Source organism: Notamacropus eugenii, chromosome 1 (genome assembly GCF_028372415.1).
Source record: "Notamacropus eugenii isolate mMacEug1 chromosome 1, mMacEug1.pri_v2, whole genome shotgun sequence".
NCBI classification, from domain to species: domain Eukaryota; kingdom Metazoa; phylum Chordata; class Mammalia; order Diprotodontia; family Macropodidae; genus Notamacropus; species Notamacropus eugenii.
The window spans coordinates 78,914,686-78,930,199 of record NC_092872.1 but is presented as its reverse complement, the minus strand read 5'-3'; the positions used below and the strand labels follow the sequence as shown (position 1 = coordinate 78,930,199).

The 15,514-nt window shown below is 36.9% G+C and overlaps 1 protein-coding gene across 13 annotated transcripts in view; it reads right to left on the bottom strand.

Moving 5' to 3' along the window:
* LOC140502759 (phospholipid-transporting ATPase FetA-like) overlaps nucleotides 1-15,514 on the bottom strand; it is a 161,278-nt gene that overhangs the window by 106,959 nt on the left and 38,805 nt on the right. For 6 of the 13 annotated variants that reach the window (XM_072606750.1, XM_072606775.1, XM_072606779.1 and 3 more), the window contains 2 exons: nucleotides 6,096-6,191; nucleotides 4,332-4,382 (listed from right to left, as the gene is read on the bottom strand). The exons of 4 other annotated variants lie outside the window; for them this stretch is intronic. In XM_072606750.1, coding sequence (XP_072462851.1) covers nucleotides 4,332-4,382; nucleotides 6,096-6,191 — 147 coding nt within the window. The remainder of the gene's footprint in view (nucleotides 1-4,331; nucleotides 4,383-6,095; nucleotides 6,192-15,514) is intronic. 3 more of the 13 variants (XM_072606768.1, XM_072606798.1, XM_072606817.1) reach the window with 1 other exon arrangement.

Below are 15,514 nucleotides of genomic sequence, written 5' to 3'. Positions count from 1 at the left end.
CTTCCTTTGGTCAAAGAAAAACAAAGTTTATTAAAGATCTGCCATATTAGGTAGACTCTTAAGGAATGTGAACATTTGTGATGCTTGTATTGACAAGTGGGCCAGACTGAATATGAGCCTCTTCATGGAGACAAGATGGATCTTATATACAGAAAGACTTCGGGAGGGATCTAGGGGTGGCCAAGTAGTCTGGGGTGATTAGAGGTAAGAGTCTAGGAACTAAAAGAACGAGTTTTTGATAGGATCAAGGATGGGAAGTAGCCAGAGGCAATCCAGAGGTAACAGAGATTTGAGCATAGCAATAATGAAAAGCTTATGAAATTATGAAAAGCTCCTCAGGGGAGCACCAGATCAGGTGGGAAGATTCCAGGAGAGTTCAAGGGGGTTCCCAGAGCCTCTACCCCATCAAAACTATTCTGCAGAGCTGCCATCCTTAAAACAATCTTGGTACTGGCAAAAAAAAAGATAGATTAATCAGTGGAAACAGAATAAGTATGCAATACACTGAATCAAAAAGGCACAGTAAGTTAATAGAACTGAAAATAATAAGAAATTAGACAGTAATTATCTAATGGGAAATTTGGGGAATATACAATTTTCAGCACTAATTCACAAAAACTGACCCTGAATTAATAAAAGAGCTCAAAAATAAATACAGAAAGGCAATATATTAAAAACACTCTTAAGGGAGCAGAATGAAACCAAATGATAATCAATAAGGATAAAGAAAAGACTGAAACTTGAATGGCAACTAATGAAGTCCTTAAGTAAGTTAAATTGCAATAAAGTTGTAGGCTACAAAATAAACCCACAAAAATCAACAGCTTTTTCAAACCCATGAAGCAGTACTAGAAAAGGAAGTACCATTCAAAATAACCACAAAAGGAGTCAATTTGCTAAAGCACACTCAACATTTAAATACAATTACAAAATGATCTTTAAGGAAACTGAAAATAACTAAAAGGACATTCAGTGTCTATGCAAATGAAAATACATACGTCAATCTTACAAAAATTAGTGGGCAGATTCAATACTAAACCAATCAAACTACCAAAAGGAGTTTGCATAGCTAAATAAAATGATGATTCATTTGTAGGAACAACAGATCTATATTATTAAGGGAAACAATGGGAAAAAAAGTAGAAATGAATGGGAATAGATCTTCCATTCCTACATTAAAAAAATTATCCGAATTATTTGGTGTTGGTTAAAAATGGAAAATGCTAATATGTATCTATAGGAAAGACCATTATCAGATTATACAATCTATCAAAGAAAGATCATAATCACATTAATGCAAAAGACTTCAAAAGCAGAATATTAATATATTCTTCTCTTACAAGACCTCAGAAACACATCACGAATAGGTGAAGAGTTTTGTGTTTCTAGTTAGAGAGATGAAGGCCAGTGTTGGACACTAGAGGATACACCAACTGACATTCTGTGAATGAGTTGTCTGAGAGTCATCTCAAACATAGGAGAACAGTAAAAGCACATCTTCCTTCCTTTTTATGTTCTTGCTATGATAGGAAATGGGGTATTCTGACAAAATTTGGAGGGAAAATTGGATTTGGGTTGCACTATTCTGTAAGTGACGGTAAATACTAGGCAGCTAGTATTCTAAACACCAGTTAGTGTTGAGTAATGATAAAGCAAGTCATACCACCAGACCAATATCAGGAAGCTTTTCAGTTGATTAAGGCAGGATGTGGATTTTAAAACTTGGTAATAAGAAAATCCAAGAAAAGACTGTGAAGTTGGATAGATTCAAACCAGAATAGAGAGTGTTGGGGTAAAGAATTGAGGATTAAAGGATAAGGAACTTATGAAAAAAGGACTCAGGCATGGAACTCCAAGATTCTAATTTGAACATAGTGTAATGCCAGGACAAAGTCAAAACTCAGTTCCCAAAGGGTATCTAGCTCAGAACTTGTAGATTCAATAAGTTGTAGTACCAGATAGTTGTAATGCAGATGATCAAAAGTTTCCACACTACTATTTCTTGTTATAGTTACAGGAAAACATGAGATAGATTGTAATTCTTGCATATTAACTTTTCTCTTTAAAATAAACCTTAACAAAGCATATAGGAAGCAACTGAACTCCAGGTGGGACAGCCAAGAAATAGATGCAGCCTAGAATTACCAGAATGTTAGATGAAGCTGCTTAGGGCAGTTTTTTCAAGAAGAAATTCTTAGTTCTCAAAGTCTCATACAACAGGGTCTTTGAACAGAGGCTCCAGTACCTGATTAAAAGGTCAACTTTAAGTGTACCCAAATGTGGGAAGGAACCAGCTCAGAGATCAGACTCAGAAAATACCTTTTATTTTTCAAAATAACCCTATGAGAAAGGAGTGATACAGGGAAGTTACATAACTTTTCCAAGGATACACAGTAAGCTGGAAGCAGAGTTAGATCTAGAATTTTGTTCTCCTAAGTTCCTTTCTCTACTGCCCTGAAATATTATAATGATTTTAAAATAACATTTTTAACTCAAATCTGGGTCATCTTGAAACCTCTAACCTTAAGGTTTAGAATCAGGAAGCCCAGGGTTTAAAGCTGTGTGATCCTAGACCAGTCACTTAACCTGTTTACCTTAGTTTCTTCAACTGTAAATGGATAAAATAATAGCACCTACCTTGCAGGAGATTGTAAGGATTCAATTAGGTAATATTTGTATAGCGCTTAGCTAAATGCCTGGCACATAGTAGGTGCTATATAAATGTTCCTTTCCCTCTACTCCTCCCAACCCCTAGTTCCTATGGATAATGGAACTAATCATCAACATCTGAGTTTATACTAGGATCAACGGTGAAAAAAGAAACATGAATCACAGACATATTACAGAGCTCCAGACTAAATCACTGACAAGTATTTAAATAAGTGCCTCCTTTATACTACGTAATAAGCTAGGGGGTAGGAATACAGATACAAAAAAATGAAACAATCCCTACTCTCAAGGAATTGTTTAATGGAACATGAAAAGCCATTACATGCATTCCCAAATTTCAAAGTCTCTCTCATCTCTGCAAAATAAATAAGGGGTTGAGAACTCTTATGTTCTTAATTCATGATGGAGTTCCAACAACAAATTCTGATAGGACTGAAAAACTGCTTCCATCTAGACACTTTGATTAATGGATCCCTATCCCAAATATTATCTTCCATGATTTCAATCTAGCTCTTGATAAAAGTCAAAAGGAAAACTACCAGTGTTTCAATAAATTCATGCAAAATTAGTTCCCTTATTGCTTTCTTGTCTAAGACTTTCTAAGTAATACTGTAATAAAGAAAAAAGTCCCCAAAATAGAAAAATGTAAAACTTTTAAAAAGCTTTTTAAAAACACGTTACAAACTATTATATGTGCACACATTGTTACTAAGTCCTTTTGAGAATTCTGTTCTATTGTTGTTCTTTTCCTCGTCTTTCCTCCTTTCTTTTCTTCCGCCTCAGATTCACAAGACTCTCTGCACACAACCAAACTTTACCTGGGACAAAAATGACCTGAGAGAAAGGCACAGGCTCTGCCCTCAGGGAGACTTAGTTGATAATGATAGTTCAAGATAACAGGTTACTCAAGATCCAGGACAGACTTGAACTGACAGAAATGGTCAGGATAATTGGTTACTCAAGACAAATACTGTACATCTTAGTTCCTAGTGAAATATAGTATTATCAAATCAAGGAGAAGCAAATTTATTGGGTTGGAGAAGGAAGGGAGAAGTTGGGGGCTCAAGACAGACTTCCTAGAGGAGATGAAACTTCAACAATATGTCAGCTTCATTAGGAAAGTGTCCATTCTCTATCCAAGAACCTAAGATAGCACTTAGAAGAGGCTCTACCCTCTCCTGGAAGACAAATAAAATATCAAAGAACTAAATTTCTCATTCTCTGATACACCACGTCAATAAAAGGGACAATCATTCTAATCATTAAACACTTCTACCTAATATAACCCAAACTGTCCAGTTGTGGCACTAAAAATCCTTGTTGAAGACTTATAAAACTAAAGCTCTACAACTTTCTGGGTGGGTCTTGGGCAGAAGAGGGAAAAGGACCTTTATGTTCTCTAGGCAAAGTATGAAAATTACATGGCCCTCTCCCCACTGGAAAATTATGCCCATTATGTTACTGTTCATCAAGGCGTCAAACTTTTACTGAAACACATATAACTGGACTTACTATAAAATAAACACATGTGCACAATTTTTGAGGATTAAGTAATTTATTTTTTAAAAAACTAATATTAAATAATATCCCTCATTTTACCACCCCCATCCCCCACCCCCTTCTTCCCCACCCCAGATGCTGTACTCTTGATGGTTGCCTACCTTTCCTAGTTCTAGTCAGGGTTCTAGTGGCAGGAAGTCCACTTTTACCATCTTCAGGAAATTGGGGGAAATTGTTATAAATCATAGAAAAATTTAGAAAGAAAAATGTTAAGTAGATTATTTCTTGCTTGTCATACTATCATAGTAACAATAAAAGTAAAACGTATTCTAAGCAGAATAAATTGATCTCCTGACCTAAAATTTGATCTCCCAAATACATATAATCTCCAAAAGAAAATGCCGTATACAAACTGCTAGTAAGTTGTCTTGTCAGATATATCTCTTATAAATGAGCTAACTGGCTTGTAAATCAATGAGCCTTATTATACTTGTTTGAACTTATCAAATAAAATTTCTGATCAGAAAAGATGAGAACAGAACCTGATGATAAGGTGAAATAATCCTTGAGGTTTAACGTGAGCCTCTATCCAAATGGTCCTACTATCTTTTACTGCAAACATCTCCACCCTACTCCTAACCCCTTTCTCAAGCTACTGTAGAACTGCCAAATTAAAGAAGATTTTTGGAAAAAAGAATGAATGCCCTCATTTCTTCCTCCTCTCTCATGAACAAATAATCACACAACTGTAGATAGCATTTAAAATGTTCCTCAGTCTTATTTCCCTAGCCCATATAATCATGACTTCTTTAGCATTTCCACAGACTATCAGTCTGGGTAGCCCTTATCTAATGGATCCCCTTTAATCCTTTCAAAGCTCCCTGAGATATGGAAGCCAAAATTTCATGTAATACACAAAAATAATTTTACCAATTCAGAAGAACCACTTTCTGGTTCTTAAATATCATACTACTGTTATTACATCCTAGGATCTATTTCAGTTCCTCAATCACATTCCCATATTGCTGATTTATAACCAGCCTGTGGTCCACTGTAATTCTGAGGTCTTTCTCTGCCATACTTCTGCTTCATCTGCTTTCCCCATGCTTGGGTTGTGTAGTTTGGTTCCTAAATGTATCTACAAATTATTTCTCTAATCTCTGACAGTTGCTCTGAATTATTTCCTCAGGTTTTAGCAATCTCACATAACTTGTTGGACATATACATTTTGAGATGCTCAACTGAATTCTCTATCACTGCACAAAATCTTACATGCCATTAGGCCTGCAAATTTTTTACATGGTGGGATTTTATATGGTGAGTTGCTAAGGGTTCTCTATAACTCTAAAATCAGCTGTGCATCTAGCTCAAAGTATTATGATACAATATGTGTTTAACTTTGAAAAGTAGTATAAAACATTTCTAACTTTTAGGCAAAAAAGGGGGGGGTTAAGGAGATTGTAACGTACCACCATGTCTTGCATAGACCTTGTCAAAAACTTTTGACAAGGGTCAGTCAGTACTACTAGTAATAACTGCATGCCAAAAAAAAAATCAGCCCATGTGCCAAATTCCCTACCAATTTTTCCCAGTAAGAATGGTCTGAATGCAAACAAATGACTTACTGAATCTAGTGTCTCTTCCTTACCTGTAGGAACCCTCTCTCTGAGATAGAAAGGAACTTGTACGGCTCTCTAGAGTCTACTCCTCATCGAGATGTTTGAAGCTGAACAACATTTATTCTGTCCTGACATTTTCTCAATACAATCACTTAGGTTTTAGCAAGTAACTTCCTAAGGCTCAATTTCTTCCTCTGTAAAATGAGAAGACTGAACTACTTCTAAGACTCCTCCTAACTCTGAGATTCTCTAACTCTGTGGTTTCATGATAAAGCCTCTCTCTGCTCCTTCCAAGTCTATAAGTACCTTTCCATGTTTTCTGAGAAATTCCATAAGATACCACATCCTTGTTATGAGATTCTCTGTCCTCTCCTTTCACAAATTCCTTCCTGAAGCAGACCCCTAGGGATGACAGCAGAGGGAAAAAAATTATTCCAAAGAATATAAAGGCATAAACTGAAACCTGAATTTTTATCATGGCACAGGGTAAAAGGAAGAGTGTAGGAAAAGATTCATCTAACTGTCTAAGCTTCAGTTTCTTTATCTGTAAAATGAGGAGGTTGGACCAAAAGATCTCTAATATTCTTTTAAGTTCTAAACACTATAATTTTTTGAGATTTAAGAACCAAAGTCAAGATTAAGACTGGGGATGAGGGGCGTGTATATCATATGGGAAAGGCCGAAGTATTAGAGATGGAGGGCTAAGGAAGGGAGAGGGGAAGTGGAAGGCAATTTCAAATTCATATTGTTTTCTCACAGTATGAGCATGTGTATATAGCATTTCTGTACATGCATGAAATTCTACCAGGGATGACACTACAGGCTTTAAACCTTACTTGCTGATATTTGGGCAGGAATAACATCTACTTTTTGACCAATGCTTTGGAATCTCAGAAGACAGAGAAGATGCAAATGATTATAATAAGGACCTTATTTCTCAGTTGAAAAAACTGGATAAAAGAAATTTATCAATGAGCCATGAGTTCAGCCTAAAAGAGTTTCTAAGGACACAGACAGTGTAATGCTTAAGTTCACTGGCAAGAACTTCAGCAAAGGAACAGACTTTTACTCAACAACCACCACCACCTTGGTGTTCAGGGAACAAACAAATTAGAAGACTGATGGAAAGGTACTACACAAAAGGTAGTTATAAGAGGCTAGGCAACTTGTCTGTTTTCAAAGAGGCCCAAGAGAGTAGTGAAGTCTCTTCAAAGACCACTGTAACCAGGTATTGCACACAGGGAAAGCAGTCAGAATTCAAGAGAAAAGAAGTGATGGAAAATTTGCTAAGCCAACTGAGAAAGACTACCTACCAGCTGTAGAGAAATTGGAGTCAGATAATAGCTCTTAGTGGTATATCTGTACCTGTCCTGTCTATAGGGTAATATAAACCTGTGAGGAGCTTCCAGGAGAGCCCTCGTTTGGGGCAGGGAGTGAAGCATGACTAACTAAAGGAATGGGCAAGAGCAGGAGCTTTGCTATGATGCAGGCCTGATTATATTTGAAAACATATCTGAAAACACTGACCACTAAACACTAAGAGTTGGTGGAAAAAGTCAGATGGGGTTCTACCTTTGGAATAGAAAAAAAACCCATAAATTAGGTTGCAGCAGAACAATTTCCTTTCTCAAATGGGTACCAGGTTAGTTAACCCAGAAAGCTTGTGCTTGAAACTATGTTGAAGTAAAGGGATAGTTTAGTTTTATATCCTTTGGCTCTGAAACTTAATAATTCTATAGTCTATACTTTCGTTTTATTCCTCCAAAATTCCTTTAAGTGTCAATCTTTAAAAAAAAAATCTGACCTCTGAATCAAATTCACTAAGGAAAAAGGCCCATGTTTATAAAATATGGAAAATGAATATTCTGGAGACAAGATGAGAAATGATTACAGTGAAGGAGAAATAAAAGAGATCTATCACTCCAACAGTTCTGGAAATCCACAAGCACTTATCAAGCTGTTACTCTGTACCAGAAACTATAAAATGCTGGAAGAAATTATGAAGGGAAAACAGAGAGAAAAAAAGAAGAAAGCCCCAGATGGGACTAGGTTGGAATACAATTATGACAACCAGTACACTCTCTGCCTGAGGATCCATTAGTCTTTACAGCTAATAACTGAAAAATAGGAAAAAGTCCCCGAGTTTCTAGGAGGGCTGCCCTGAATAGAAGTTGCAAGTGGAAAATCATATCGGGTCCCAATCCCCCATACCCTACCTGAAGTGGATCCCTGAAAAAGGGGTGCTGGCTGATACATATTTTTTACCATCCACCTGAACTTGCTAGAGAAGCTCTGGAGACGCTTCTGAGTAACCTCCTACTTATCCAGTTAAATATAATAAAATAAGCATTTATTATGTGAAAGGTGCTATGTTAGGAAGTGGGCATAGAAAGAGAAAATGAAAACAATTATTGCTTTTAAGGATTACATCCTACTGGTGGATAGATACTTGTTAACAGATAAACATAGACATTATTATTTGAGGAAGGTGAGAGTACCCACAACCAACAGAATCTGGGCAGGGTTCCATCATATGGGGTGATATATGAACTGAACCTTGAAAAACAGCAATGATTTTAAGAAGCAGAGGTGAGAAAGGAGTGCAGTTCAGGGATGGGATCTAAAGCCAAATTATGGGTGGCTTGAAATTCCAAGTTTGTATTTCATCCCAAAGGCAGTAAGTAGCCACAGAAGTCTCTTGATTAGAGAAGAGAAATGGTAAGACAGCTTTTTTCCCCTATTTTTTAAAATTCTGGACCAAATAAAATAGGCATTTCTAAGTATATAACAGAATAGATAAAAAGGCTTTCACATGCAACTGCAGATCACCATTATGTCTAGCTTGCTTTTTAACACATTCCAGCTGCAGTTTTTAAAGCTGTTCTGGTTGTTAGCACTTTTTATTTAAATTATTTTATTTGTTTTCATTTTCTACAACCACTTCCATATATCTTGGATTTTTTCCTCCTTCCCCCCTCCCTCCCAGAGATGGCATGCAATCTTATATAGATTCTACACATACATTCTTATTAAATACATTTTCACCTTAGTCATGTTGCACTGAAGAATTAAAATGAATAGGAGAAATCATAAAACAAAACAAAACACAACACAAGAGAAAATGGTCTGCTTCATTCTGCAATCCAGTTCCATAGTTCTTTCTCTAGATGTGGAAGGCATTTTGTCTCACGAGCCCACTGGGAATTTTTTAGGTCCTTGCACTGCTATGAAGGGCTAAGCCTACCAGAAAAATTTCTCACACACTGTAGTTGTTGCTGTGTATAAAATTCTCCTGGTTCTGCTCCTTTCACTCAGCATCAGGTCATATAAGTCCTTCCAGGCCTCTCTGAAGTCTTCTTGTTCATCATGTATTATAGCACAATAGTATTCCATTACATTCATATACCACAACTTGTTTGGCCCAATTGATGGGCATTCCCTCGATTTCCAGTTCTGAGCCACCACAAAGAGAGCTGCTATAAATATTTTTGTACATGTGGAACCTTTTCCCTTTTTTATGATCTTTTTGGGATACAGTCCTAGAAGCGATACTGCTGGGTCAAAGGGTATGCACATTTTTGCAGCCCTTTGGGCATAACTCCAAATTGCTCTCCAGAATGGTTGGATCAGCTCACAGCTCTACCAACAAAGAACTAGTGTTTCAATTCTCCCACATCTTCAACATTTATCATCTTCCTGTTTTGTCATGTTAGTTGATCTGATAGGTGTGATATGGTACCTCAGAGTTGTTTTGGTTTGCATCTCTCTAATCAATAGTGACAGTGATTTAGAGCATTTTTTTCATGACTGTAGAGAGCTTTAATTTCTTCCTCTGAAAACTGTCTGTTCATATCCTTTGACCATTTATCAGTTGGGGAATGACTTGTATTCTTGTACATTTGACTTAGTTCTCTATATATTTTAGAATTGAGGCCTTTATCACAGACACTAGTTGCAAAATTCTTGCCCAGTTTTCTACTTCCCTCCTAATCTTGGTTGCATTGGGTTTGTTCATGCAAAAACTTTTCAATTTAACGTAATCAAAATTATCCATTTGGCACTTCATAATGTTCTCTATCTCTTGTTTGGTAAAAAAAAATTTTGTCCATTCTCCATAGATCTGACAAATACACTATTCCTTGCTCCCATAATTTGTTTATAGTATCAGTCTTTATACCTGGTCTACCCCTTTATACTGGTGTACCCCTCTATTTCTTAGCCAGTACCAAGGGGTTTTGATGATTGTTGCTTTATAATACAATTTGAAATCTGGCAGGGCTAGGCCACCTTCCCTAGCATTTCTTTTCATTAGTTCCCTTGATATTCTGGACCTTTTGTTCTTTCAGATGAATTTTGATATTATTTCTTTCTAGCTCTAGAAAATAATTATCTGGTAGTTTGATTGGTATGGCACTGAATAGGTAAATTAATTTAGGTAGGATTGTCATTTTTATTATATTACCTCAGGCTACCCAGGAGCAACTGATGTTTTTCTACTTACTTAGATCTGATTGTATTTGTGTGAAAAGTGTTTTGTAATTGTGTTCAAATAGTGCCTGGGTTTGTTTTGGCAGGTAGACTCCCAGATATTTTATAGTGTCTCCCGTAGCTTTAAATGGGATTTCTCTTTCTAACTCTTGCTGTTGGCCTTTGTTAGTAACACACAGAAATATAGATGATTTATCTGGGTTCATTTTGTAACCTGCAACTTTGCCAAAGCTGTTTATTATTTCAAGTAGTTTATTACTTGATTCTCTGGGATTCCCCAAGTATATCATCATATCATCTACAAAGAGTGATAAGTTAGTTTCTTCTTTGCCTATTCTTATTCCTCCAATTTTTTTTCTTCTCTTATTGCTAACACTAACATTTCTAGTACCATACTGAATAACAGTGGTGATAATGGACATCCTTGTTTCACACCTATCTTATTGGAAATGCATCTAGCTTATCCCCATTACATATAATGCCTGCTGATGGTTTTAGGTAGATACTGCTTATTATTTTATGGAAGGTTCCATTTATTTCTATGTTCTCCAAATGTTTTCAATAGGAATGGGTCTTATATTTTGTCAAAGGTCTTTTCTGCATCTACTGAGATAATCATATGGCTTCTGTTAGTTTTTGTTGCTGATACGATCTATAATGCTGATAGTTTTCCTAATATTGGACCAACTCTGCATTCCTGGTATAAATCCTACCTGATCATAATATATTATCCTCATGATAAGTTGCTGTATTCTTTTTGCTAACATCTTATTTAAAATTTTTGCATCTATATTCATTAGAGAAATTGGTCTATAATTTTCTTTCTCTGTTTTGGCTCTTCCTGGTTTAGGTATCAGAACCATATTTGTATCATAAAGAAGAATTTGGCAGGACTCCATCAATTTTCCCAAATAGTCTACGTAGTATTGGAATTAACTGTTCTTCAAATGTTTGATAGAATTCACTTTCTTGTAAATCCACCTGGCCCTGGAGATTTTTTCCTAGGGAGTTCAGTGATGGCTTCTTCAATTTCTTTTTCTGAGATGGAGTTATTTAACTATTTAACTTCCTCCTCTGTTAATCTGGGCAATTTATATTTTTTAAAATATTCATCTGTCTCATTCAGATTGTCAAATTTATGGGCATACAGTTGAGCAAAGTAATTTCTAATTATTGTTCTAATTTCCTCCTCATTGGAGGTGGGTTCACCCTTTTCATTTTTGGTATTGGTAATCTGTTTTCTTCTTTCTTTTTTTTATACATATTGACCAAAAGTTTATCAATTTTATTGGTTTTTTCATAAAACCAACTCTTAGTTTTATTTATTAGTTCAATAGTTTTCTTAACTTCAATTTTATTAATCTCTGCTTTAGTTTTCAGTATTTCTAATTTGGTATTTACTTGGGGAGTTTCAATTTGTTCTTTTTCTAGCTTTTTCAGCTGCATATCCATGTCATTGATCTCGTCTTTCTCTATTTTATTCATGTAGGCATTCAAAGATATAAAACTTCCCCTAAGAACTGCTTTTGCAGTATCCCATAAGCTTTGGTAGGTCATCTCATTATTGTCATTCTCTTGAATGAAGTTGCTGATTGTTTCTATGATTTGTTGTTTAACCCCACTCATTCTTTAGGATTAGATTATTTAGTTTCTAATTAATTTTTGGTTTATCTTCCCATGGTATTTTATTACATATAATTTTTATTGCATTATGATCTGAGAAGGATACATTGACTATCTCTGCATTTATGCATTGGATTGTGAGGTTTTTATGCCCTAGTACATGGTCAATTTTTGTTTATGTGCCATGTACGACTGAGAAAAAGGTATACTCCTTTCTATCCACATTTGATTTTCTCCAGAGATCTATCATATCTATTTTATCCACAGCTTTATTCACCTCCTTAACTTCTTTCTTGTTTATTTTGAGGTTAGAGTTATGAAGTTCAGAAAGGGGGAGGCTGAGGTCCCCCACTAGTATAGTTTTGCTGTCTATTTCTTCCTGTAATTCCCTTAACTTCTCTTCTAAGAATCTGGATGCTATACCGCTTGGAGCATATATGTTTAATAATGATATGGCTTCATTGTCTATGGTGCCTTTTAGCAGGATATAGTTTCCTTCCTTATCAATTTCTGCTTCTGCTTTGTCTGAGATTAGGATTGCTACCCCTGCTTTTTTTCATATCAGCTGAAGCACAATATATTCTACAACTTTTTACTTTTACCCTATGTGTATCCCCCAGTTTCAAATGTGTTTCTTGTAAATAACATATTGTTGGATTATGGTTTTTAATCCATTCTGCTTTCTGCCTCCATTTTATGGGAGAGTTCATCCCATTCACATTCACAGTTATGATTACTATCTGTGTCTTTCCCTCCATCCTCTTTCCCCCCATTTATGCTTTCAGTTCTCCCTTCTCCCTTCCCCTCCACAACAGTTTTAATTTTTGACCACTGCCTCCCTCAGTCTTCCCTTTTTTCTTTCAACCCTCCCCTCTCTTTTACTTCCCTTCTCCCTTACTACTTCTTCCCTCCCTTTTAGCCTCCCCTCCCTTTTATTTCCCCCTTCCCCTCCTATTGCCTATAGAGCTAGTTGGATTTCTATACTTAACTGAATTTATTATTCCCTCCTTGAACCAAATCAGATGAGAGTAAATCTCAAATGATGCTCATCTCCCTCTCCTCTTTCCCTCTACTGTAATATGCTTTTGTGCCTCTTCCTGTGATGGAATTTACCTTTTACTGCCTCCTCCTTTTCACATTTCCCATTATAATCCCTTGAATCACATTTTATCTTCACATCATTTAATTTATATCCACTCCCTCTATGTATATCCAATAAATATCACAATAAACATACAATTCTCAAGATTAACTAGTATCATCTTCCCTTATAGGGATGTAAACAGTTTGCCCATATTGAATAACAAGTTTTTTTTCTCGTTTACCTTTTTAATACCTCTCTTGAGACTTGAGTTTGAAGATCGAATTTTTTATTGAGCTCTGACTTTTTCATTAGGAAGGTCTGGAAATCCCTTATTTCATTGAGTGTCCATCTCTTTGCCTGAAATATTATGCTCAATTTTGCTGGGTAATTGATCCTTGGTTGTAGTCCCAGTTCCTTTGCCTTACCATATTCCAATGGTATATATCATATATATCATATTCCAATATCATATTCCAATCCCTTCGATCTTTTAATGTAGAAGCTACAAGGTCCTGTGTGATCCTGACTGTAGCTCCTTGATATCTGAATTGTTTCTTTCTGGCTGCTTGCAGTATCTTCTCCTTCACTTGATAGTTCTGAAATTTGGCAACGATGTTTCTTGGTGTTTTTAGTTTGGGATCCCTTTCAGGAGGTGAATAGTGGATTGTTTCAATGACTATTTTGCCCTCTGGATCTAGAACCTCTGGGTTCTAGATGATTTGATGATTTCTTGGAAGATATTGTCCAGGTTCTTCTTTTCATCATGGTTTTCTGGTAGACCAATAATTCTTAGATTTTCTCTCCTGGATCTATTTTCCAGGTCAGTTGTTTTCCCTTTGAAATATTTTAGTTTTCTTCTATTTATTCATTCTTTAGATTCTGTTTGACTGATTCTTGATGTCTCTTAGCTTCTACTTGCCCAATTCTAATTTCTATCAAATTGTTTTCTTCAGTTAACTTTTGCATCTCCTTTTTCATCTATCCAATTGTTCCTTTTAAGGAGTTATTTTCTCCAGTTAGGTTTTGTACTTCCTTTTCCATTTGTCCAATTTTCCTTTTAAATTCTTCTGTGATTTCTTTTTTCATATTTTTAAAATCGTTGGCTAGTTTTTCTTCTATTTCTCTAATTTGGCTTTTAAAATCCTTCTTCAGCTCTTCCAAGAATGCTCTTTGGGTTTGAGACCAGTTCATATTCCCTTCTGAAGTTTCAGATGGGAGTACAATCTCAATGCTGACCTCTTTGGTATTCATGCTGCGGTCCTTGTCCCCACAGGAAGATTCTAAGGTCTTTTCTTTTCTGTTGTGCTTCTTGCTCATGATGAATGCCCTTTTCCTGGCTTTTAAAGTGGATCTCTGCTTCTGAGGCACAGGGGGCTCTGTCCCATAGTTCCTGTGCTTAGAACTTGAGGCTTTATGTATTGTAGCCTCTGGTTCTTTCAGCTAGAAGCTAAAATGCTGCAGTTTACCTGGTGTTGAGCTGGCTGGTGGCCAAAATAGAGGCCAGGTGAAGTCTTTCTGAGTTCCCCTGGAGCTAGCTGCATTCAGTGTGGGGGAATGGTAGTCTGGCCATAGGAGGTCTCCTCTGCTGATCTAGAGCATAGGCAAGCTCAGCAGTTGGTGAACCCCATCTGCGCTAGTGTCTTCTTGATTACCCTGGCTCTTCTGAGGCACATCGGGGGTCCTGGTAAGGGCAACTAGGTGGTGCAGTGGATAGAGCACCAGTGCAGGAGTCAGGAGGACCTGAGTTAAAATCTCACCTCAGACACTTGACACTCACTAGCTGTGTGACCTTGGGCAAGTCACTTAACCCCAACTGCCTCATCCTGGGTCATCTCCAGTTATCCTGATGAATATCTGGTCCCTGGATTCAGATGGCTCTGGAGGAAAATTGGGGCTAGTGACCTGAACAGCCCTCCCTCACTCAAAACAAAGTCAAGTGTAAGTCATGTCATTATTTCTCTGATGGCATGGTCTTTTTCAGCAATGAAGGAAGAACACATAGAAGGGGTCCTGGTGTTGGCAACTGTGGGTTCCACCCCACTCGGGGCTCAGGATCTCCTCCAAGTTCGCTGAGGTGGGGCTGTCTGGGACAGCTCTGGTTCTGCACTGGTGCCCTTCAGCCACAGCAAAAGGGCCCCCACACCCCAGCTTTGTGATTTTTCCAGCCTCATGGGCTAAGAGACTGTTTATGCCTTCAGCTGATCCCACTGTTCGAGGATTTTTCCTGGGGAAATATTCTCTGGGTTTTTCAAGGTCAACAAGGGGAGGGGGATAGCATTTACTGATCACTCTGCCATCCTGGCTCCTGGAAGTTCAAGTAGGTGACTTACAGACATTTAATCTGTGTTAGTACTTCTTCCTAGCATTAAAACAACCTCTCAGTGACTTTTTCTCTCCCCCTGCCCTGCCCCATCCTTTTCTTTTTTCCTTCCTTCCTCTTTCCTATCTTAACCTTTTTCCTCTCCACACTGCCATACTACAATCCCACTGGAAAAAAGAAAAACAAAGTTGTTGTAACAAATATGCATAG